The sequence below is a fragment of the Tachypleus tridentatus genome, chromosome 2, assembly GCF_004210375.1.
Source record: "Tachypleus tridentatus isolate NWPU-2018 chromosome 2, ASM421037v1, whole genome shotgun sequence".
In the NCBI taxonomy this organism is placed as follows: Eukaryota; Metazoa; Arthropoda; class Merostomata; order Xiphosura; family Limulidae; genus Tachypleus; species Tachypleus tridentatus.
Genome location: NC_134826.1, coordinates 75,083,990 through 75,110,846, shown reverse-complemented (window position 1 = coordinate 75,110,846; position 26,857 = coordinate 75,083,990). Strand labels below are relative to the sequence as shown.

The following is a 26,857-nucleotide window of genomic DNA, read 5'->3' as shown; positions in this document are numbered from 1 at the left end:
CAGGACTCAGCACATGAAACAAAACAACAACTCAACATACTAAGAAACCAAATAAACACAGCCATAAAACTATGCTCACCAGATAAAATTTACGATGAATTAGACAAAATAAAACAATACTTCATCAACATCAATAAGTTTCCTCCTCAAACCGTAGAAAACATTATACGCACACACCTAGACAGAAAGCAAAATCAACCAACTAAAGTAAATATATCTCACGAATCAAAAAATCACGAAACCATATACTGCTGTATACCATATATTCCTGACATCAGCAAACAAATAACCAACATTTGGCAAAAATTAGTAACAAAATATGACATTCCAGTTAATACCAAATTTATTCAAAAACCAGGCACAAAACTGAGGTCTATACGATGTCAAAACTACACTGACAAACACCACACCAACATTATTTACAAAATACAATGTGAAAACTGCCACGACTTCTATATTGGAGAAACATGTAGAAAAATGGAAACCAGATTCAAAGAACATAAAAAAGTCACCTTCACACGTTTTCGAACACTGCAAGTCAAATAAACACAACATAACCATAGAAAACACTCAAATACTAAATAAAGAAACAAACATAAACAAACGCAAAATTAAAGAAGCCTTACTTATACAACAACTTAAACCCAAAATAAACCAATATAAAGGAACGCCTTTATACCTATATTAATGTAATAAAATAAATAAAATTATATATTCAAACATCTAATACCGCCCTCTACATTCCGACACTCAGTTACACAACCCCTTTCAAACATGTGGTCAGCTTCCGGTCAGTTACCTCTTTCTTTGTGAACCTGACGATGACCGAAGAAGGTCGAAACGTTGTTCGCTCTTCTATGTAAAATATTTTCTCAACCCAAACGAGCCGTTTTTGCATATAAATTTGGCCATAAATCTGTTATTTTCACATCGTGTCCAAGTCCTTGACAGTGCTGGATATTAAACCAGTTACCATTATTTCTGTATCTTACACAGTTCGTAAGTTTGTGTGTGTGTTTTCTTATAGCAAAGCCACATCAGGCTATCTGCTGAGCCCGCTGAGGGAAATCGAATCCCTGATTTTAGCGTTGTAAATCCTGGAATTACCGCTGTACCAGCGAGGTGCATTTCACAAATATAAGACAAGTTCTATTCGCCTGTCGCATAGGGAAGTGAAATAAAATAGCTCATTGGGGTGACAACTTGCGAAAAAAAACCTTTCCGACTCTGTGTGTGCGTGTGTTTGCTTAACAACAAGTTTAAGAAGAATTGTTCCTCAACACAGATGAAAAACTCAGATGGACTGCAATGGTTAGAATTTGATTCCTATTTACAAAAACGAAAACTGTCTGACAGAATATTTATTAATCATTTCTCTGGTATGTCAATGTATGTATAATCACAACTATCTGGCTATAATTCTTAAGCTTCCTGAACTGACTAAAAGAACAACAGTAGGAAATTATCATTATTTAAACTTAAGTCAAATTATTTATCGACAAACTAACTCAGTGTAAAATCTAAACTAGTCATCACTAACCATCGCCAAATCTTGGGCTACTCCTTTACCAACGAATAGTGTTATTGAAGGTCACATAATGACACCTCAACGGCTGAAAGAGCGGCCACGTTTGGTTTGCCGGAAATTTGAACCCACGGCTCTCAGATTGTGAGTTGAATATCTTAACCACCTGTCCAGACTGGACCCAAGACTTACAGAATTGAAACGTTTGAATAAATTGCTTTATGTGTGTGCACTAAAAACCTATAAAATAATTATAATTCTTTATCACATGCAGGTTTTGAGGCTTCTGATGATTATATTTCCGAGTGTTTTGTTATCTATCAGTTTACAAGACAGATGTAATTTTTTTATTTACAGTGGGCGTGTGCTCGTGTAATCGTTACCTTCTGAGCTGTAATAACAAATTAGTGGTGGCATAGCTTTTAACCTTACAAATTTATTCTTGAAGTAATTTCAGTTATACTGATAAAATCGTAATAAACAATAACAGAAAATGTGGCACAACACTATAAGTTTGTAGGAACCTGGTTTCGATACATGTGGTAGGAAGAACACAGATTATGTATAGCTTTATGCTACAAACAAATAAACACTGCTACTCAAGGCTTACCTCTCAAACACATAGGTACACATCTTTCACAAATAAGGATATATGGGAGAAAAGTAGAAATTGTATGGAGAGATGAAGAAACAAAACCTTAGAAAGAATGTAAAATAGTCGAAATGTTTGAAAAATTTAAATTTCCACTCGACTTTTTAGAAGAAAAAAAACTGCGATCCTTTGTCAGTGTGAAGTGACTGAGAAATAAAAGAGTTCACTTTAACTTTTGACAATAGATCTTACATAGAAACTTACAAGAGAAACCGGAAGATCTTTTTACACTCACATCTCAAAACACGTAAGTTCGTTTTTACGTATGGCTAACACTAAACCACCCCAGCAGAACACTACCTATACAAAATCGGAACATCAAAAGTAGAAAAACAAAACACATTTAAACTTTCTTAAATATCTTAAAGAGATAAATATATGGAAGTTATACTCATTAAAGAAATAAATACAAAATTTAACACGTACAATTGATGTTACATGTAACTAAACCTACATTTAAAAACAACACAAAGTAACAAAACACTTTAAATTAGTACTTTAACACACTTACTTTAGAGTATCACACAATCTTGCAATTTGTTTTTATCACTGCCAGTAAATTATGTATCCTTTCAACTTTAAATGTTTGTTTAAAGATTTAGTGTCTGAATTGGACTAAATACGACAATAAGACCAGAAGTTAAAATGGATTTGAATAAAAACTTTTAATTGTAATTTCATTTGTAAAAACAACAAAATATCGACCATATCATTACTGACGAGGTCTCTTGTTATCACCAGAGATCGTAAAGACAACAAGACTTGTAATGTTGTTTTTGAATACAAATTACAGTGAGGAGATGTAGCTCAGTGGTAGAGCGTTTGCTTTGCAAGTGAAAGGTCAAGGATTCGATCCCCGACACTTCCACGTTTACATTTTAAAGCCCGGCATGGCCAGGTGGTTTAAGGCGTGCGACTCGTAATCTGAGGGTAGCGGGTTCGCATCCCCGTCGCGCCAAACATGCTTGCCTTTTCGCCCTTGGGAGCGTTATAATGTGACGTTCAATCCCACTATTCGTTGAACAAAAAAGTAGCCCAAAAGTTGGCGGTGGGTGGAGATGGCTAGCTTCCTTCCCTTTAGTCTTACACTGCAAAATTAGGGACGGCTAGCGCAGATAGCCATTGAGTACCTTTGCGCGAAATTAAAAAAAACAACAACAAATAACAGCACATAAAGCTACGTCAGAGAAACAGGGAGAAAACTCAGCACCCACATAAACGAGCACAATCATCAACATTTCGTTATTGAATATAAAGAAAGACTTCGAATCCCCATCACACACAAACATGTTCGTCCATTCAGTCGTTGGGGCGTTGTAAAGTGACGGATAACCTCAGTATTCGTTGGTAAAAGAATAACGAAAGAGTTAGTGGTGGGTGGTGATAACCAGCTGCCTTTCTTCTAGTCGTACACTGCTAAATTAATGACAGCTAGCCAGACAGCTCTCATGTAGCTTTGCGTGAAATTCAACAAACAAATGTATGTAATATAGTTCAATGTTTTTCAATAAGTGCAAAGTATATGAATTAACTTCAAAATATAAAAATTTCAAGACTTCCAATTTTGGATCAAAAGTTTTGAAGTAATATACTTCATTATGAATTTACAGACAGCAGAAAGTATTTCAGTAATAGTTTCTTTCATCTCACAGAAATTAAAAACGTGTGTGTGTTTGTGTGTGTTTTTCGTATAGCAAAGCCACAAAGGGCTATCTGCTCAGCCCACCGAGGGGAATCGAACCCCTGATTTTAGCGTTGTAAATCCGAAGACATAATTAAAAACGTCATTCTAAAGAAAAAGAAAATAGTTTTCATGGCTTGAACGGTAATGTTGATACCTATCAGGAAACGATACGTTTTGTTTTATATCATGTAATTCTAATAAGATATGAACTATCACATTTTGATATGATAGGGTTTAATAACTTTAATAACATTTCTTATTACTACTATCTGTCTATCTCTTTAATTCTCTGATTCGTTAAGGTTATTATTCCATCACTTTTATCTGGTTTTAGAATCTTTCACTGTCTGTTTTATTAAATGATTGTTCGAATGTTATTAATTCACCTCAAAATAGAATTTACAGTTTGAAATATTCAAGAACTAGAATATCCTCGACAACTGTATTTATCACATGATAAAATAAATTTCCGTCTTCAATAAACACCAGTTCTATTTTGTTGTCTTCATGTCCCACCAAAATTATTATATTCTGTTTTAACGAATTCTGGCACCTGTTTGTTTGTTTTTTAATTTCGCGCAAAGCTACACGATGGCTAAACGTCCCTAATATAGCAGTGAAACCAGTTTTACATTAAACTTTGCCAAATACAAATTTTGCAAGGAAATACCAAAGAAAATTAAACGTTTGGCGTAACATAATTAATTTCGCGCTGTGATTAGTTTAAAGCTACACGATGGCTAAACGTCCCTAATATAGCAGTGAAACCAATTTTACATTAAACTTTGCCAAATGCAAATTGTTTTTTGACTATAAAATTAACACTGAGTAAATAAATGTTTGACAATGGATTCAATGGATTCCAAACTAACTGCCTGTCGTGCCCAGGAGGGACTTAATGGCACATTTTGCTTCTGACGCCTGTATACCTTATCCTGGAGATGAAATTACTGATGAAGAAGGAGCTGATAATAAAGATCTTTGTATGAGTATTGGTTTTCTTTTATTGTTTCTTTCAAAGTTAAAAATGTTTATTTTTGTTAAAACACATTGTTATAATAAGACACTTCTTCATAACTTCCATGGTTTTTATTGTATTAAACAGCTTTGGTTTTTTCCAGGAGGTGGAAACAAATGTAATGATTTATAATGTTAATATTTTTTGTAAGAATCTTATATTTACATAAAAACATATGTATGACAGAGTGATATTGTTTTGATAAAATAGTTAACAACTCCATATATATATATATTTTCTATTACGTATTATTTCCTCTCTTCTTTGAATGATAACATCACGTAGACATTCTATGTACCTAATATTATAACTAAAGTAAAAGTTCTTATTAAAACAATTATAAATGGAGCTTGTTGTTTTTGAATTTTGTGCAAAGCTACACGAGGGCTATCCGCACTAGCCATGCATAATTTAGCAGTGTAAGATTAGAGGTAAGACACTTACCTTCAACTCTTAGGCTACTCTTTTACCAACGAATAGTGGGATTGACCATCATATTATAACGCCACTGAGGCTGAAAGAGCGAGCATGTTTGGTGCGACAGAGATTCAAACCCGCAATCCTCGGATTACGAGTCGAACGCCTTAACCCACCTGGCTATGCCACGCCTCTAAACAGAGATTTTCCAAAGTTTGGTTTTAAGAGAAATACTCCTAACACTATGAAGGAAACGTTTACTCAGAAATTCTATGTTCACATAATTGTATTAAGTTATACGACTGAATGTTACTTGGCGCCACTATTTTCATATGAAGATACCATTGAAATTTCAAATATATCTTAAAATGTCTACTTTGTGATTCTAGTACATAATGAAGTATTAATCAATAGTTTGTTTAGCATTATCTTATGAATAATAATTTTATACAAATCGTTCTTCACTGTTAGAACGCTCGACTCCTAATCTGTAGGTCATGGGATCGAACCCCGTCACACCAAACATGCTCGCTCTTTCAGTGATAGCGTTATAAAGTAACAGTCAATCCCTCTATTTCTTTGTTAAAGAATATCCCAAATGTTGGCCTTTGGCGGTCATAACTAATTGCATTCTCTCTGGTCTTACACTGCTAAATTAGGGATGGCTAGCGCATTTTGTTCTCGTGTAGCTATCCTTTAGATTGTAAAACAAAGGAACAAACAAACTTTACTAGTAGTGTATTGTAGGTTTCTCGTAAGAAGAAAAATAGTGGTACAAGTTAGGGATTTTAATATAACGGTCAATCCCCTTACACGGGTTTAAGATGGGCTCCAACATTCAGACAAATAGTATTGAATAACTGTGTTTCCTCAAGTATATAATTTGAAAATTAGGCAGCAAGCGCTGGAAGCCATCTCGTAGCTTTCCGCAAAATTAAATAACAAACAAACATATTAATATCTCCATCATACACCTGTGTGCTTCACGTCATTACTAAGAAGACCTAAAGATCTTTAATTAAAACACTCCGGCTATGGAAACAGCTTTCCGCGAGTACATCTACACGAGGGCTATCTGCACTAGCCTGCCCTAATTTAGTAGTATAAGACTAGAGGGAAGGTAGCTAATCATTACCATCCACCGCCAACTCTTGAGCTACTCTTTTACGAACGAATACTGGATTTGATCGTCAAATAATAACGCTCTCTCAGCTGAAAGAGCGAACATGTTTGGTGCGACGGGGATACGAACCCGCGACCCTTACATTACGAGTCGAATGCATTAACCTTCCTGGCCATTCCGGGCGCTATTTAATATGGAAATGTATTATAAATGCAAGAAATATCGTATTTGTATCTCACAACGACTGGTACATGTATTAACGTTTTAAAACGTTATTCTCTGCTTGTCAATAAAAGTGTTAATACCCATACCAGCCATTCTGAGATACATGTTTATTTCCAGTGGATTTCTCATTGTGAAGAAATATCGTATTTATTGAATTAAAATTTTAAATATGTTAAATGAAGATTATTGTTGGGCTTAAAGAATTATACACATTACAATTACCGTTAACTTACATTTGAAGTTTTTACGAAATAGGTAAAGTAAGTAAACTGATTTTAAAGACGATCTTGAGATCCAACTGAAATGGTTCCGAAGGCTACGCTCCCCTCGGTTTCAAAATCTACAGTTACAAGATACGCTTGGTGGACAGCACTCATTTTGATATGTCTTATTGCTTCGTGGTAAGTTACATGTTATCTTCAATTTCTTTATAATTAAAGTATGTTGAACACAGGGAGTAATCATTTTAAGATATTGGTTTCTGCACTCACACTGCTGTTAGAAACATCTGCTTTCATGTGTGGTACTATATTCATGCATCTGTCTTCTTGCGAGACACCATGTTGATAAATCTGATTTCAAGCAAGGTATTAATGTGAAACCTCCGCCTTCATATGACGTATTATTTTGGTTCATGTGAAGTACTACGTTCCATATGACGTGTCATGTTGTTACATGTGGCTTCATGTGAAGTACTACGTTCCATATGACGTGTCATGTTGGTACATGTGGCTTCATGTGAAGTACTACGTTCCATGGGTCGAAACATTATAACTGAATACACTTGTCTAAAGAATCCATACAATTATTTGTTGGTTAAACATGAAACACATTTATAGTTATAACTGTAACCTATTATCCATAGCTTATTTAATAATAATATGTATTTTAATGGTCTTGAAACACGTGATTCTTATTTATTTACTTTCTGTAATGATCGTGCAGCGTTCTTTGTTGTTTCTACAACTGGAGAGAAAAATCTCGGGAAGAACGGAATGTTTTAAAAAACCGTGTCGAACACAAACAACCTGGTGCTAAAAAGATAACCACTGATGAATTGGATATATTGGAGGCTATGCCACTGATCCCTGAATGTGAGAAGAAGGTAGCTACAAAGAATGTTAAGAAGACAAAAACTAATATACTAAGAAAACAAAAAGTGACCAAACGAACAACCTTGGAGACGATATATGAAAACAACCTAGAAGAAAGTAATACTTTGGTCCGAAATTCAATTAACTTCTCATTCATCTTACGTTATAATTAATATTTGGTACAAGTAAATTTACATTTTTACAGTTAAAAACAATCCATTTTAATACAATGTATACTACGTCAAACCACGTGTACAATATCAAACAGATGTTGCATGTTTAAACTCAGTGTTGTTAATTCCTTGGATTATCCCCAACTAGTGAGAAAGATGCGTTCAGAGAATCTTTAATGTTCAGAGTCGTTTGAATGTATGCGATTTTTTTTTTTTCAAAATGGACCTACCTAAACGTGTTCGATACCATTGAGGTCTCATAAGTCTGATTACCTTTACTAATGTCCATAGCATTAATAACATCTGGAAAACATAAAGATCAGAATGTCCTTTCGTAATTTTTTATTCACATACATACTACTACTACTGATAATGAATTATTAAATATTTTAAAGCATCATAAGGTGCGTGATTTACTCCAAAGTTGCAAAAAAATAAGACAGTTTGAATATTATTTCTCTCTGTAACATGAAGTAAATAACTAGTCATTTGTAGTTTTGATCACATAGCTTTTCATGCTTAATTTATATAACAATAAATTGAGTAGAACACTTGACATTTAATCATAACCGCTCTTTCATCTTGTCTAGTTTTATAACAATAAACTGAGTTGAACACTTGACATTTAATTATAACTGTACTTTCACCTTGCCTGGGCAATAATATAAACATTCTAGCTATCCTTTGTGAACGTTAAAATATAAATGGAAAACAGTATTTAAGCTATTGTCTGCTGTATATCATTCTTTATTCACTACGTGAAACAATGTTTGAGATAGTTTTCCTAGTTTCCAGAAAACATTTATGAGATAACTGAAACCAATTTCATAATTTATCATTTTCATAGAAAGATTTGTTTTTGAGTGTTGCGCCACAAAACATAACAATATTCTATATCTTCAGAGAGGAACACCAGCATCAAAACAAAGAAAATCTGTCGAAGAATATATCCAGCGACCTCTGTCTGATAGACATGTGAACAATTATGATGAACTAATTATCGTTAAACCAAACAGTAAACAAGGACATCTCAACGTTGTTATTCTCATTGAGAATTCTGACAGCCAAGACACGTTTATCATTGGAAAAGATCGAAAACCAACCTGATTTTTCTTCAAAACTAGGAAATAGAATTAATAAATGAATTTATAAAACCGTCATTGTTAATATGTTCTCTCTAGAGTTAAGAGAAATAAACATGGCTTTAATGTCCACACTATACAGCTACACGAATGGGATTGATACTTACAAAATTGCACAAACTTTTTAAATTCAGTATCATTGATATTATTGGTTTATCAGAAACTTACGTAGTAATTTAGCTATTTACGTTTATGTACAAGTAAATTAAATATAAACTTTGAAAACTTAAAGTGTTAACATTTTATCAGAACATTCATAACTATTATTTAAATTTAAGAGACTGTGGCTTTAGTTCAACAATTCACAAGCGTTTTTCTCATGTTTTTTTATGATTTTCTTTCTTGCAGTATTTACTTATTACGACATACAATGTTAAAACTTGAATAAAATATTAAACCAAAAGTATTGAAATGTTTGTTTACATATTTTTCGCCCAGTTAAATGTAACAGCTATTATACATTAAATGCTCATTTCGGTAATAATTGTGTGTTTGTTTATAAAGTAGTTCTAAAAACTGTCACAATATAATCCAACAATTCACAGTTGTTACACTAACATTTACATGCGACATTTTTTACTGAAACGCAGGATCTACATGGGTTTCTTCAATTTCTACGTTTGATGTGTTTAACATCTTTGATTACTAAGCTTAAGCTACGTATTGGTTCTTGTTTGTTTTGGAATTTCGCACAAAGCTACTGGAGGGCTATCTGTGCTAGCCGTCCCTAATTTAGCAGTGTAAGATTAGAGGGAAGGCAGCTAGTCATCACCACCCACGCCAACTCTTGGGCTACTCTTTTACCAACGAATAGTTGGATTGACCGTCACATTATAACGCCCCCACGGCTGAAAGGGCGAGCATGTTTGGCGCGACTTGGGCGCAAACCCGCGACCCTCAGATTACGAAATGCACGCCTCTGGTCTTACACTGCTACATTAGGGACGGCTAGCACAGATAGCCCTCGAGTAGCTTTGTGCGAAATTCAAAAACAAAACAAACAAACAAACTAGTGGCTGGAGTCGAAGATATTCTCATTTTCGTGGTTGTTTGTTTTTAATTAATTCGTCCTGACAGAAAATGTAGGATAAAAACTTAATACAATTCATCACACGATAAAACGAATATTTTATTAGTTTAAGAAAGAAATGTTAAAACTAAACCGTCCTTTCACTTTTAAATTCGATGCAGAATATCCACAATCACGAAAGCTTCAGATTTTTACTCTCTCATGAACTACATTTTTCAGGAAAACAATTTTCAACTCATAGCAGTACTGATGCATAGTGCAGAATAATTCTAATATTTTAACTACCAAAGATTGCCATCGTGCTATTAAACAGAGAAGGATAGATTTAGAAAATCAGATGTTTCATTATAAAGTGGTTATTTCTAATAATTTTTATATTTAACTAAATATTAATTTCACTATTTTTAAGAGAATTGTTAGAAATATTAGACAAATCTAATAACTGTAAAAAAAGGGAGTTTCTATTTTATTGATCAACTGCCTGATCAGAAAATGTCAGTTGATAAATAATTTTTTGTTTGAATTTCGCGCTAAGCTGTACGAGGGCTATTTCCGCTAGCCGTCCTTAATATAACAGTTGATTGTAGGGCTATTATTTTAAGAATAAATAGTGGGATTTACCATGACTTTATAACACCCCCTACCGACGAAAGGGCGAGTATGTGTGACGTTGATTCGGCCATGCGACCCTCAAATTATACGACGAGCGTCCTAACCACCTGGCCTATTAATGAATTATGAAAATTTTGAAAAATATCGTCCAATTTGACAATACAAAAATATATTATTGTGTTCAAAACAAAAAATCATGTAATCCACTTTCTTAGAAACGTATATCATTTATACATAATTAATTAGGTTGCTCCCTTACCTTCAGTCAAAACATAATTATATTCAAATAATGACGTATTCCACTTACCTTGAACAAAATTATCTTCCAATTATGCTTCAAAATTTGAATTGTATTTTATATTTTGTATTTTTGAGTTGTACCTTTAACAAATTAAATTCCATAAAGCTTCTTTATTTTGTATTTCATATGATTATTTTGCTTTTAGATTTTATTTTGCACGTCTAATTATATCAAAGACTATTAACAAAGAATAATATTAATAAGTTTCAGATATTTAAAGTACAAATTTATTCTAATACTCGAGTCATCATTCAAAAGTATCATCTCAACTATTTAGTCCATGCTATAAATATATCTCGGTATTTAAGTAAATTATACAATATATTGTGGAAAAAAATCATTTTTCAGAGTGAAAAACTAATCAAACAACAAGAACTTAGAAATGAAGTTTTTCCATTTTATTTTTCTATACCTTAGATACTTTTTATCATTTCTCCACAAATGTATAAATCACAGTAGACAAAAAAATCAAGGCTAACAGAATGTTCTCGCGCTTTCGTTAAGTCCATTTTTTTAATTGACTAATACAAAACCGGAGTTCTATTATTTAATTTATCGTTTCTTTCTTCACTGAAAGAGCACGTTCTGGTGTTAGAGTACCTGGAGGGTTCATTATTCGCGTCCCGCTGTCAAAAAATTTCTATCACACTTTAGGAAAATGGATCTGCTACAAGAAGGACAGTAAAATTCCAATACAGTTGGCAATGAATACCTTTTTCTCGCTGTCTTTTGTCCAGTTCAAAATAAAAGACTGCTGAGCTCACAAAGTCCTCGCTTAGCTTCACGCTAAAATTATGAAACAAACAAAAATACCTTCACTACGTTTTTATGAGCCTTCAAACACACACCTAAGATTATTTATTATACTCTTTGTGATGTATTTTATCAACCACTTCATTGTAACCTTTACAAAAGGAAACATTCGAGGTTATTTCACTTCATTTATAAGATAACTTCTTTTTCATTAAGCACATTTTTCGTAAACTAAATTATAACAGAGATATATTATTAAGGAGTGTCTTATGAACATGATAATCCATGTTAAAAACTGTGTCTAACAATCGATTCTGCACATTAAGCTCTAATCTAACTGTTATTAATATACTCATAAATGTAAATAACAATAAGTACCTATTTTCCTTAACTTGTACAATGTGCAACCAAAGTCAATCGTTTTTCTATCTTCTTAATGACGAGAAAACCCATTTGTAGAGAAAAATATATACACTGCTGGTCAAAATCTTAAGGCCAATGAACATAAAGACAAAATATGCATTTTGCGTTGTTTGACTCAACCACGTATTTGAGTAGAGCTTCGAAAGATGGAAATAAGAAAAGGGAAAAAAAGAAAACATGTTTAGCATTTAATAGGGAAAATGTGAACACTGTGAAATTAGTTAGCCGAAACCTAAATACTTGTTCGTCAAGTGTTTAAGACCATCCCAAAAAAAAGTTCTAAACAAAGTAGGAAATGCCCAACAAGAGGTCTCATTAGTAAGTTGCACGGCCATCATTGCAAATAACTGCAAACATTTGCTTTGCATGATCGATATAAGCGTTTGCAGAAGGCTGGCTGGAATGTTATTCCAAGTGGTGAAAATGGCTTCACGAAGATCATGCACTGTTTGAAATTGACGGCCATTTCTATTGACTTCCCTTGCTATCCACCCCCAAACATTTTCAATGGGGTTCAGTTCGGGCGAACACGCTGGATGGTCCAAAAAAATCGCGTTATTCGCCATGAAAAGTCCTTTGTCCTGCGGGCATTGTGGATTTCAACGTTGTCCTGCTGAAAGATTCAGTCATTTCTACACAAGCGAGGGCATTCAGTCAATAAGGATGCTTTCTCCAACATGCCAATGTGGCCAGCTACTGTTTTACGCCCCTGTATAACCTGAAGATCCATTGTTCCATGGAAGGAGAAAGCACCCCAGATCATGATGGAACTTTCTCCATTGTGTCGTGTAGAAAATGTCTCCGATGGGATATCCTTATGGTGCCAGTAACATTGGAAGCCATCTGGTCCATCCAGGTTAAATTTTTTTTCATCAGAGAACGAAACCTTTGTCCACTTTCCTACGTCCCATGTTTGATGCTTCTCAACAAAGTTTCACCGAGCTGTTTTGTGGTGTGGAAGGAGGGGTGGCCTTTGAAGACGTTTACGGTTTTTAAAACCTTGCTCTCGTCAATGCCGTCTTATCGTTTTTCAGCTGCATTATGCGTCCGTAAGGGCCTTAATATGGTTCAACGATCGGGTAGTATCTTGCCGGACAACCCGTCGAATCCTCCTGTTCAACGTTGGCGAAATTTTCTTTGGACGACCACTTTAAATTCTCAAGAAATTTGCAACAGCAGTTTTACTACGCTCAATCTCACCAGCGATGGCACGTTTTGAGAGACCTTGTTTTTTAAGCTCCACAGTTCTGCCACTTTCAAACTATGTTAACTTTTCAGCCTTTGCCATGTTTTTTCCCCAATGTAACACAGAAGATGTCTGTTTGTTTTAAATTTTGCGCAAAGCTACTCGAGGGCTATCTGCGCTAACCGCCCCTAATGTAGCAGTGTAAAACTAGAGGGAATGCAGCTAGTCATCACCACTCACCGCCAACTCTTGGGCTACTCTTTTACCAACGAATAGTGTGATTGACCGTCACATTATAACGGCCCCACAGCTGAAAGGACAAGCATGTTTGGTGCTACCAGGATTCGAGCCCGCGACCCTTGCATTACGAGTCGAACGCCTTAACACACTTGGCCATGCCGGGCGCCAGGAGATGTCATTGGAGATGTTGACAACGCTAATGCTTGAACACAAATGGCTAAATTTCGTTACGTGTTTACCGATAAACGCTTCGTTTCAGTATGGTCTTAAACTTTTGACCAGTTAGAATTTAGGCAAATTTTATAGTGTTCACATTTTCCCCATTAAATTGTAAGAAAGTTGGGCTTTTTATTTTCCCTTTTCTTATTTTCACCTTTCGAAGCTCTACTCAAATAAGTGGTTGAGTCTAACAACACAACAAGTGTTTTTTTTATGTTCATTGGCCTTAAGATTTTGGCCGTCAGTGTATTTAAAATGAACACAAAAAGTCACCTTCACACGAGTTCGAACACTGCATCTCAAATAAAAACAATATAACCATAAAACCACCCAATTACTAAATAAAGAAACCAACATAAACAAACTTAAAATAAAAGAATCCTTACTTATACAACAACTCAAGCCCAAAATAAACATCAAATATCTAAGCACGCCCTCTACATTCCTACACTAAATTACACAACCCTCTTCAAACATGTGGTCAGCTATCAGTCACTTTCCTCTTTCTTTCTTTGTAAACCTGACGATGACCGAAAAAAGTCGAAACGTTGTTCGTTCCTCTTCATAAGAAAAGTTCTTAACACATACAAGCAGTTTTTAAATATATACGTTTTTCTATCAGATCTCTAGAACATGGCGTGTTTAAAATTCAGCTTGTTTCATATTATACTATATCCTTAACGAGTCTCTTTATTACGTTACTTTACGCATTACTGATTCAAATTAGTACAAATATGAACTTGAAAAGAGAAGCTAAACAAATCTTAATACGTATTAAATTTATGATATTTAGTAACAAAATTGAAACAAACAATATTCTTTTTTAACACAAATATATTTTAATAGAAAAAGTACAATTTATGAAAACGGTTATCACTAAGAATTATTACAAATGATGGATTGCATACAACAGTTTTATAAACTTACAGACGTTAATACTGAACCCCCTCGTTTAAACTCGCTAGTTTGATAGACTGCACATCCTTACAAGCTGAATTTTTCCGCCAAATATATTTAATATTTTCGAAGTAATAATAACGTAAAAGTTGATTTACTGAAGTTGAACGGTTTGTTATGTTAAAAATCTATAAATGTTGCTTGTCAAATTGTGTTGTTTCCCGATTAGTTAGAGCTAATCACAGTTGTAACATAACATCCTGATTGTAGGTGACTAACAATATTCTACTTGTATCAATGTCTCTCGGTTTTTATATGAATCAAGCGCGTCGTTCGAAGTTTCAAGAATGTTCTAGCGCGTTTTCGTAAAAGAAATATTGTTGTGTACTACTCTCAAGAAACTTCTACAAATTTCTAGAAAAGGCTGGACTAGAAAAAATGCAAATACCAATCAAATTAAAGTAATTTTGCTTTTAAAATTTCGGCAAATACAGATTTTTATATCTACATAATCAATATTTTTATTTTTATTTTTACTTGCATATTAGCTGATAAGAAATTCTTTCGTATCCCTAATAAACTTCAATGTTTATTGGCAAGTTCGATTATTGGTGGTATTATAACTCGGGAGTGATCTTTATTTAATCTTCAGAGGTTTGTAAATCACTCGTGTACATTTATATTGACCGACAGTGAATTAGAAACTTGTTACAGTTTATTTTTTAAAGCAGACATCTATCAAAGATCAACTCTATAGGATGACAGTCAGGGTGAATGTAGATGCAACTCCAGCAATTGATAGGTCATTTTCAAATTCATTCATGTTGAATAAAGTAAATGTTTGGTAATATTTAAATAACTGTACATAAGTCAGTTTCTTATGAGAAAGGATGAAAATAATAACCGAATCATTAAAAAGACAATATTAAAAAGTAAATTAATCTGAAATTAGTCAGCCAATTACCTGGTAAGGTCATTATGCTTGTAGTACATTTGTACAGTTTTTCCTTCTCAAATGAGAGTCAATACAATAATTGATATACTTGTTTTTATGTCTAAATAATAAGTAACATTTTTGTAAATCGCTGTTTGCATGTAACAAAGTAGAAATATCAAGAAGTATTGCTAATTTGATGTTAGCTTGACTCTACTGTTTAAAATAGCAAGGAGTGTTGCTAGTTTCATGGAAATAAGATGCCCAAAAAGCAACAGTTGGTGAAATCTGTCAAAGCTTGTTATGATATTGTTAACTGTAAACCGAATGCTAACTTGTGGGAATTCGAGCATTGAATAGATAAGTTCCCGTAGTCAGTATATGGGACAGACACGATCGTGATGACACCAGAGCAGAACCAGGTATTCAGAAACACTGAACCGAACCAGAAAACAGACAAAAAATGTTGTTGAATATTGGCGAGAATAAGGTAGAAACTGACGTTAAATGATTCCAGGTCCAGTAGACAGTTAAAAGAGTCAATTAAATATGACAGTAGATGTACTGTATAACTTCTATGTGTTCCAGAGCAGGAGAAATGGTATACAACTCGTGGGGGAACAGAGAAACTGTAGTATGAATCCTGTGAGCAACTTCTGAGCCACAACAAACCATGACAAAGCCCATAGAGCCACTTGATTTCGAAGCATCTGTATTAACGGGAATGAAAGAATGATTCGAAAGAAATTTGTCAAATAAAGAACTTTGTATCCAATTGGGAGTATCCACCTACCTTAACTTAAAGAAAGGTCACAGAAGAGGATGGTAACTAGCCATGGTGGGATTGACTGATTATTAGAGACAGCAATGACATCCAATGACAAACACAATTCAACCAGTTGCAACGGATACAATGCCAAAGGTAGCAATGCAGCCAACTATTATAAAAGAGTATAGCCTACTGAGGAAACTCAGGTTAAATGCTTTGGTAGGATCGATATTTAGTAGCATATTGGAATGAAAGTTGCAAGTGGCGAATGTTGAAAGGAGTTTCATGGGACTCTGTGTACAAATTCTGGACTGAAAAAGTGTAGAAAACCCAAATGGTGAATGGAGTCCAACATTTTCAAGGCAGAGGCCCTGGCAAAACCATAGAGCAGAGACCCGTAGTCCAGTTTGGATCAAATGAAGGCATGACAGACCTACGACATTGAACATCGAACCAAAAGGTGGAAGAGAAAACATGGAGGACATTCAGTACTCTTGTACTCTTGACATGTAGTGCTCAATGTGAGAAATAAACGTAAGCTAACAGTTAAACATAAATCCCAAGACCTTTGCCTGACAAACTACGGAAAGAACAAAATCACTAAGGCAGAGTTCTGGAGTGGAGTTTAAGCCCTGTTGGTGACAAATGGTTGTCTTAAGCTGCCACTTAAACCTCATGCTCGCCAACTGACATAAGATGTCGAAGTCGTCAACATTGAGCCTATTTGCCACAGTAGGAAGAAGTTGTTTAGTAATAGCATTAATATTTATACTGAAAAGTGTGACACACAAGAGACAGCTCTGAGAGACTCCAAGTTCTCGTGTGAAAGACAGGGAAACAGTCGAACGTATGCGGACTTGGAATCGCCAGTTCAGTAAAATGTTACTATTGAAAATAGGCAACAGAGGTTCTGCAAAACGCCATACATCCAAAGAGTGTTATAAGCCCTCTTAAGATTGAAGAAAATTAACATAGGATGTTCCTTCTCTTAAGAAGGTTTCCCTGATCGACGTTTTAAGTCGCGTCAGGCGGTCACAGTAGAGTGCTGTGGGTGGAACCCTCATTTGACTGGTTGGAGATGGTTCTTTGATTCCCTTGAATCAAACAAGACACGAATTAACCGTCATTTCCAGATACAGCTTGTCAAAGCAACTGGATTATTGTTTGTTTGTTTGTTTTCTTAACTTAACGCAAAGCTACACGAGAGCTATCTGCGCTAACCGTCTCTAGTTTAGCAGTGTAAGACTAAAGCGAAGACAGCTAGTCATCACCACCCACCGCCAACTCTTGGGCAACTCTTTTAACCAGCGAATAGTGGGATTGACCGCCACATTATAACGCCTCCATGGCTGAAAGGGCGAGCATGTTTGATGCGACGGGAATTCGAACCAGCGACTCTCAGATTACGAGTGAAATGCCTTAACCACCTGGCCATGCCGAGCCCAACTGGATTATAATGAGTAGGAATCTTAGAATTCTACCAGGCTTAGAAAAAGGTAAAACAATAGTCTTGTGCCAAGTACCAGGGGAAACCTTCTTCAACCATGTCTGGTAAATAGAATTAGATGAAGATCAGGCGAGACAGGAGAGAGATGGTACAGAACCTCCTAGTAATCTTCATCAGATCTTACTGATGGCTGCCAGACTGATTAAGAATGTAAAGGAGTAATTATAATCAGAGAGATGATCAGCTCAAAAGAAAACAGGCGATTGCTCTGATTGAGAATTGATGAACGAGAAGGTGGGAAAAGAAACAGAAAGATTAAAAGCGCCCCCAGAAAGTATTAGCAATGCTCTTTACGTCAGCAACTTCCTGGTCATTAGAGTACAAGATAAAGTGAGATGGGAAAAATATCTACAATTGACCCTTTGAATATTGTCACGTGTGGCTTTGTTGTTGTTGTTGTAAACATAATACAAGATTCCTTTTGGCTTTGTTTTCGAATCTGCTGAGCATGGATATGGACATGCTGAAAAGCAATGTGGTTGGAAAGAGTTGAATACCCGTGAAAGATATTCCAGGCCCGTTTATGAGTCACATTTTCTGGTCAACCAGCAGTGTCCATGAGCTCATTCGCCACATAACCTGTAATTATGGTATAAAAAATCTGCCAAAAGATGATTGTATCAGAAAGTTTTAGGAGCGTTTCTTATCAAAGGAGACATGTAGGATGATAGGAATGATGAAGGCCGTAATTTAATCGAAATTTAAAAAAACCTCAACCGTTCCACTGTATCAAAATGGCCATTTTTATTTAGGTAGATGGAAACTGTGTAACGAATCATTCTGCTTGTAATCACGCCATTTTTTAGAGGAAAAAAGTCTATAGATCTCCATAGAACCTACCCTTAGGTCAATTAAACAGATCTCTGTCAGTTGAAGCAGATATCAGTGGCTAGGAGCATGAACGAATAATCATTCTGAATCTTGGAACCAAATATCATAGACCCAAGGAGTCACCAGAAACTAGAGCTGAAAGTAATGGATCCGACCAGTCAATGGATGCAACACTGGAGAGAAAGAAAGGAGTATACATTGACTTCTTAACTCTTTTATCTATAGAAGGCAAAGGAATCTTTATTTGATGTGAGAAAGACCCTCTTAGAGGCATGAAAAGATCATTTTGCATTCCCCCTGAAGTAGTGGAACGTATTGCAGCAATATATATCCAAGATGTAGCAAAGGACAATAACTTTCAAGCCTCTGGAAAATAAATGTGTCTAACAGTTTTTAAATGCTGTGCCTTTTACTCCTCAACGTAGGACATAAATAAAAATAAGAAGGATTAAAACCATCACAACTGATGAAGAGATGATCCAATTGACTCTTATAAGAATTATGGTTTTGCCATGATAACTAACAGACATCACAGAAACACAACGAGAAGCCTTTGAATGACACTGGAACATCTGAGAGATATAGTAATATATGACCATACCTTACAGTTCAGGTAATCTGTGTGGACGATATGTAGCATAATTCCTTCTTTACAAGTAGAAATGTGTCACACAGCAGAAAATATTTAGCTGGAGAAACGATCGAAGATCTTTAACTCTGGAGTGTTTCATAAATCTCTCTCAATAATCACACCTTGGAAGGAATTCAAAGTTGCATGGGGAGTAACCAAAATGGGTATATCCCCAATAACCTTGAAATTCAAAACACGTTTTATTGTAGATGTTTCCATCAAGATGTCCTCAGAAAGAAGATTCTTCACTGACTTAAAAAGCTGACAAGTCCCTTTAAACCCTTCAGAATAAAAATAGGGAGACATTTGCCCTAAGATTTCTCAGTGAAAAATAAACAAAAGAAAACAGTGTATAGAAAGAGTGTGAGGTGCGAATTGGAGAACATATGTGGTAACTTGTCAATTAACTGGAGAACAGTCTTTCATATGTGGTAACTTGTTAATTAACTGGAGAACAGTCTTTCATATGTGGTAACTTGTCAATTAACTGGAGAACAGTCTTTCATATATGGTAACTTGTCAATTAACTGGAGAACAGTCTTCATATGTGGTAACTTGTCAATTAACTGGAGAACAGTCTTTTATATGTGGTAACTTGTCAATTAACTATTTTTTGTCATTTATTTTTTTAAATGAGAATAATTTAGTGCCAACAGACCACACCCACCATGGAGTTCTACGAGGGATGCACTGCAATTCCAAAGAAGGGAACTGTAGTAACACCAGGGCTACGTGGGTGCTATGCTCAAACACCAGCTTCAGGTACAATGCCCTCAATACCCGTCGAGAACGCCCAACACTGATACTCATTTGGCCCTAGCCCAACAGGACCAGTCGAATGATCCTGGAGGAACTACAGGATTTCAAGGTCAAAGTGATGTGTTGCAGTGTCCCAGACAACACTTGATCACCAGGATTCTCTCTTCCCCTTTAGCTGTCTCCATACACGGCAAACACCTAGGTGAATATTCAGGTCTCAGAGTAAATAACATAAATGTAGAACCTTCCATGGGAAGGTCCCTCACCATGTATGAAAATACACACCGAGGAGTACAAGAGAAGTAAAATAACAAAATAATGTACAATAAGTCTATCTACCTAACAAATCATATTTTGTTCTGTTACTTTTCGCGTAATGTTTCTGATACAAAGAAACGAAGACAACATGTAGTATTCAGTATTCATTTTCCTTTATTGAATCATTTGTACTTCGTGGATTATTTCTTAATTCAAAGTTTCTCACTCCACCTTATCACCAGACAAAAGAAATATTTTCTAATACCTGTAATTACTTTGAGAGTCTCCGTCACACCAAACATGCTCGCCCATTTAACCGTGAGAAGGTTATAATGTGACGGTCAATCCCATTATTCGTTGGTAAAAGATTAGCCCAAAAGTTGGCGGTGGGTAATGATGACTAGCTGCCTTTCCTCTAGTCTTAAACTGCTAAATTAGGAATGTCTAGTGCAGATATCTCTCGTGTAGCTTTGCACGAAATTCAAACCAAACTTTGAGAGCCAGAACATTTATGACAGTTACGAAAAGCATTAGCTTTTCACGTGTTATTATGCTATGTTCTTCCTCTCATTATTTAGTTAAAGGAAACGAAATACTTTTGTGGACTAGTAAAATTAGTATAAGATGTTATGGCTGACATTTAGGGTTTTCTGCTGTTTAGAACTAAGCACAAAGCTACACATGGGCTATTTGTACTCTGCCCCCACTAGTATCGAAACTCGGTTTTTATCGGTGTGAGTCAGCAGACGTACTGAGGGAAAACATAAAAGAACAGTCAACAGCAGAAAACAAAAATTACACAGGTTTTGAAATTTTGTGCAAAGCTACATGAGGGCTATCTGCACAAGTCGTTCTTAATTTAGCAATGTAAGACTAGAGAGAAGGCAGAAGTGTGCAAAATTGCCCATTTTTATATAGAAAATAGGCTATTTTTTAAATTGTATTATCTAATTAAAGAAACAAAATACTTGCAGTTGAGAGTTCTTTAATTTGTATCAGAAAATTAACCTAAAATGGTATGAAACTGTTCCAGTGTTTTCACATTTGAGGAGACAATCGAATTAGAATTTTACTGTCCCTCTTGTAGCGGATCCATTTCTTAAAGTATGATTGAAATTTTTGATAGAGAGACACGAATAATGAACCCTTCAGGTACGCTAACCAGGTACTTGCTAACACCAGGACGTGCTCTCTCAGTAAAGAAAGAAAGAAAGCGCGAGAACATTCTGTGAACCTTGACATTTTGTCTGAATTATACATTTGTGGTGAAATTTTGAAAAATATCTGAGGAAAAGAAAAATAAAATGGAAAAAATTCATTTCTAAGTTCTCGTTGTTTGATTAGTTTTATTCACTCTGAAAAATGAATTTTTTTCTACAACATATTGTATAATTTACATAATACCTAGATACATTTGCAGAATGTACAGAATAATTTAGATGATAGACTTTGATATAACTAGACGTGCAAAATAAAATTTAAAAGCAAAATAATAGTATGAAATGCAAAATAAAGAAGCTTCATGGAATTTAATTTTGATAAGTCTAGAAGTCAAAAATATATTATATAAAGTAAAAACCAAATTTTGAAGCATAATAGGAAGATAATTTTGTTCAAGGTAAGTAGAATACGTCATTATTTGAATATGATTATGTTTTGACTGAAGGTAAGGGAGCAACATAATGATTTAAGTTTAAATGATAAATGTGTTTAAGAAAGTGGCTTACGTGATTTTTTGTTATAAATATAATAATATATTATGAAATTGAACGATATTTTTCATAATTCATTAATGGGCCAGGTGGTTAGGGCGCTCGTCAAATAATCTGAGAGTCGCGTTGACAAATCTCCGGCACACATACTCGCCCTTTCGTCCATAGGGGTGTTATAAAGTTATGGTAAATCCCACTATTTATTCTTAAAATAGTAGCCCTACAATCATCGGTGGGTCTTTAACTGCTTTATTAAGGACGGCTAGCGGAAATAGCCCTCGTACAGCTCTCTCTCTCTGTGGTATTTGGGTTTATTTATTTGTATATCCAGGAGGGTCAGGTACACTAGACCTCTTCTTCCTTCCATGACTTTGTTGCAGTGGCCATATTATTAAATTTCGAGTAAATACTAAATGGCTGGAGTGATATATATGTTTAGTCAGGTCCTTTTCAGAGCAATGTCCATTTATAATGTTCTTTGATTTTTTTATTACTATTATTTTTAATAAGTCTAGAACGTAGGATGCCTGTTTTATTTTAGCTCTCTTCTATTATTACTATTATTATTATGATTTTAAATGATTTTATCTTAATGATCTAATGACAAGATGAAAGTACGGTTATGATTAAATGTCAAGTGTTCTACTCGATTTATTGTTATATAAATTATGCAAGAAAAGTTATGTGATCTGAACTCCAATGACTGGTTATTTACTTTACATTACAGAGATAAATATTTTTCAAACTGTCTTCTTTTTTTTTTTTTTTTTGCAACTGTGGAGCAAACCACGCACTTTATATTGTTTTAAAATATTTAATAATTTTAGTAAAGTCCAAAAGAAGAGAACTGGATATTTCACTAAATCAGTAGTAGTAGTATGTACGTGAATGAAAAATTACGAAAGGGAATTCTGATCTTTATGTTTTCCAAATGTTATTGATGCAATGGACATTAGTAAAGGTAATGCGTACTTCTTACACTATCATATACTGTTACGACTGGCTCTGGCTTCGGTTTAATGGATGGTAATTGTCTTCCAATATGTACTAAGACTGAAGAAGAGGTAATTCACCAGTTTTACTGGCATACAAACTTATCAGACCTCAAAGGTATCGAACACGTATAGGTCTCTTTTATAAGAAAAATCGCATGTATTCAAACGACTCTGAAAATTAAAGATTCTCTGAACGCATCTTTTTCAGTAGTTGGAGATAACCCAAGGTATTAACAACATTGATTTTAAACATGCAGCATCTGTTTGATATTGTACACGTAGTTTGACGTAGTATACATTATATTAAAATGAAATGTTTTCAACTATAAAAATGTAAATTTACTTGTATCAAATATTAATTATAATCGTAAGATGAATAAGAACTTAATTGAATTTCGAACCAAAGTATTCCTTTCTTCTAGGTAGTTTTCAATTATCGTCTCCAGGGTTTTTCGTTCGGTCACTTTTTGCTTTCTTAGTATATTAGTTTTTGTCTTCTTAACGTTCTTTGTAGGGATCTTCTTCTCACATTCAGGGATCAGCGGCATAGCCTCCAATATATTCAATTCATTAGTGGTTATCTTTTCAGCACCGAGCTGTTTGTATGCGACACGGTTTTCCAAAACATTCCGTTCTTCCCGAGTTTTTTTTTCCAGTTGTAGAAACAACAAAGAACGCTGCACGATCATTACAGAAAGTAAATAAATAAGAATCACGTGTTTCAAGACCATTAAAATACATATTATTATTAAATAAGCAATGGATAATGGGTTACAGATATAACTATAAATGTGTTTCATGCTTAACCAACAAATAATTGTATGGATTCTTTAGACAAGTGTATTCAGTTATAATGTTTCGAACCATGGAACGTAGTACTTCACATGAAGCCACATGTACCAACATGATACGTCATATGGAACGTAGTACTTCACATGAACAAAATAATACGTCATATAAAGGTGGAGATCTCAAATTAATACCTTGCTTGAAATCAGATTTATCAACATGGTATCTCGTAAGAAGACAGATATATGAATATAGTACCACATATGAAAGCAGATGTTTCTAACAACAGTATGAGTATAGAAACAAAATTTGTAGCGCAAAAAATGAACACAGAATCCTACTGTTCAGTTAAAAGATAATTGGATACTGAGGCCAGATACTCTCCCACCCCAATATCATCAAATGATTAATTCCTGTGTTCCACATATTTTAATTATAAAGAAATTGAAGATAACATGTAACTGACCACAAAGTAACAAGAGAGATCGAAATGAGTGCTATCTACCAAGCATATCTTAGAACTATAGGTTTTGACGCCAAGGGAAGCGAAGCCTTCGGTACCGCTTCAGTTGGTTTTTAAAACAACTATTTTAAAACAGTCTTTTAGAATCAGTTTACGCACTCTGCCGATTACGTAAAACAGAAAAAAAACTTTAAATGTAAGTTAACAATAATAGAAATGTGTACAATTCTTTAAGCCCAACAATAATCTTGATTAAACATATTTAAAATGTTAATTCAATAAATACAATATTTCTTCACGACGAGAAACCCACTTGAAATACAAATGTATCTCAGAACGACTGGTATGGGTATTAACACTTTTGTTGATAAGCAGAAAATAACGTTTTAAAACGTTAATACCCGTACCAGTCATTGTAAGATAAAAATATTTCTTGCATTTATTATGCATTTTCATTATTTTTGTAATTCAGAGATTTTATTCTAACGAGGTCGCTGTAACGAATTAACTTCTTTCTGATTTGTCCCGGCATGGTCAAGTGGGTTGAGACGTTCGACTTGTAATCCCAGGGTCGCGGGTTCGAATCCCTGCTGCACCAAACATGCCCGCCCTTTCACCTGTGAGGGCGTTATTAATTTACATTCAATCCCAATATTTGTTAATAATGAAGTAACCCAAATGTTGGCGATGGGTGGTGATGACTAGCTGCCTTCCGTCTAATCTTACACTGCTAATTTAAGGACGGCTACTGCAGATAGCCTTCGTGTAGCTTTACGTGAAATTAAAAAATCAAACATATTAAACAATAATAACCATTGGAAAGTTGCAAACTGCTTATATATATTTTTCTTTCTAGAATTTAAGCGGATAAATAACATAGAAAAAAGAACGCGTATTATATTATTTGAACATTTCACTGGAAGAGTTATTTCACTTAAGAGAATTCAGTTAGTTTCTTTAGTTCCTGAGTTACTTACTTTAAGAGATCATTGAACAGTAACTGTAGTGTAGTTTCTTCAACTGTACTTCAGCTTTTTAAATTGTAAAATATGATCACGTCGTAGTATCACCAAAGGGTATTTTGTAGAACTACCATGTCATAAGAGCCTGTCGTATCTGTCTGCCAAAGTGCCCTCTAGTGGGTTTAACTTGTTACCAACAGGTATCGAACAAGCTCAGGACATCTGTACTCATTTTTATAAATTATACAGCGAAAAATTAACTAACTGCTTTAAATCCTATTCAGTACTATTAACAGCACACTATTTACAATGCAATGAAGCTAATCACCAAGACACAGTTTCATCAAATCATTTTCACTAATATATAAATAAGTTTGTAATTATATAACTATGTTATAGCGTTTTTTTCTTTTTTGTTTTGTTTTGGAATTTCGCACAAAGCCACTCGAGGGTTATCTGTGCTAGCCGTCCCTAATTTAGCAGTGTAAGACTAGAGGGAAGGCAGCTAGTCATCACCACCCACCGCCAACGCTTGGGCTACTCTTGTACCAACGAATAGTGGGATTGACCGTCACATTATAACGTCCCCACGGCGATGAGGGTGAGCATGTTTGGCACAACTCGGGCGCGAACCCGCGACCCTCAGATTACGAAGCGCACGTCTTAACGCGCTAGACCATGCCAGGCCCGTGTTAGAGCGACAAATATACAGTTGTATAACAGGAAATAACAGAAAATATATCTTTCCATTCCTATTTATAAGGATGGTTCAAAATCGGATGATTGTGGGCTCTGCCAGGGTTGATTGTGGTTCAGTTATTGCACATACAATTCCCTCTGCAGTTTCTGTGTTCACTGCTGAGTTGTACACCATTTCTCTTGCCCTGTATCACATAGAGGCTATGCTGTACACTAATTGTACTATTTATACCGACTCTCTTAGCACTCTATTGGTGCTGGAATCACTTCATGTTAGTTCTCACCATGTTCTCATCAATATTCAAACCTGACTGGCCCATTTCTCTTCATCTTCCATTTCTATCCAGTTTTTTCTGGATACCAGATCACATTGGTATTTACTGGAATGAACTAGCTGACACCACAGATAAGTCTGTCTGCTCTTCTGCTATCACTACCGTGTCTGTTCCACATAGATACTATAATCCAGTATTCAAGAAGTGAACTGGTACACTTTTCTAAGAATATGATACGAATTGTGAAATAACATTGTGTATGTATTTGTGTAAGTGATTGGAAACAGAAAATGAATAACTTACACTAACAATATTGGAAGATTTATAAATAAAAGCACTTAATGATGGTAGAGCAAATAGAAGAGTGAAATATTAATAATAACTTCAAGAAATCTATAATAATAAACATATAAATAAATGAAAATGAATTCCTTTATTATTAAAATAATAATTTGTATATATGTTATTACTTAATTAAATTATTTTTAGTTTTGTATAATATATATTATTTTTTATATCTTTTTTAGTATTATTATTAAGGGCTTTCTGTAAGAGGCTT

The 26,857-nt window shown here is 34.7% G+C and overlaps 1 protein-coding gene across 1 annotated transcript; it reads left to right on the top strand.

The window, feature by feature from the left end:
• The first annotated feature begins 7,594 nt into the window (after positions 1-7,594).
• LOC143235990 (uncharacterized) lies at positions 7,595-9,346 on the top strand. Its single transcript, XM_076474146.1, has 2 exons — positions 7,595-7,866; positions 8,815-9,346. Exons 1-2 carry the CDS (start codon positions 7,720-7,722, stop codon positions 9,016-9,018), a joined length of 351 nt encoding a protein of 116 aa, XP_076330261.1. The 5' UTR covers positions 7,595-7,719; the 3' UTR covers positions 9,019-9,346.
• Positions 9,347-26,857: the final 17,511 nt, after the last annotated feature.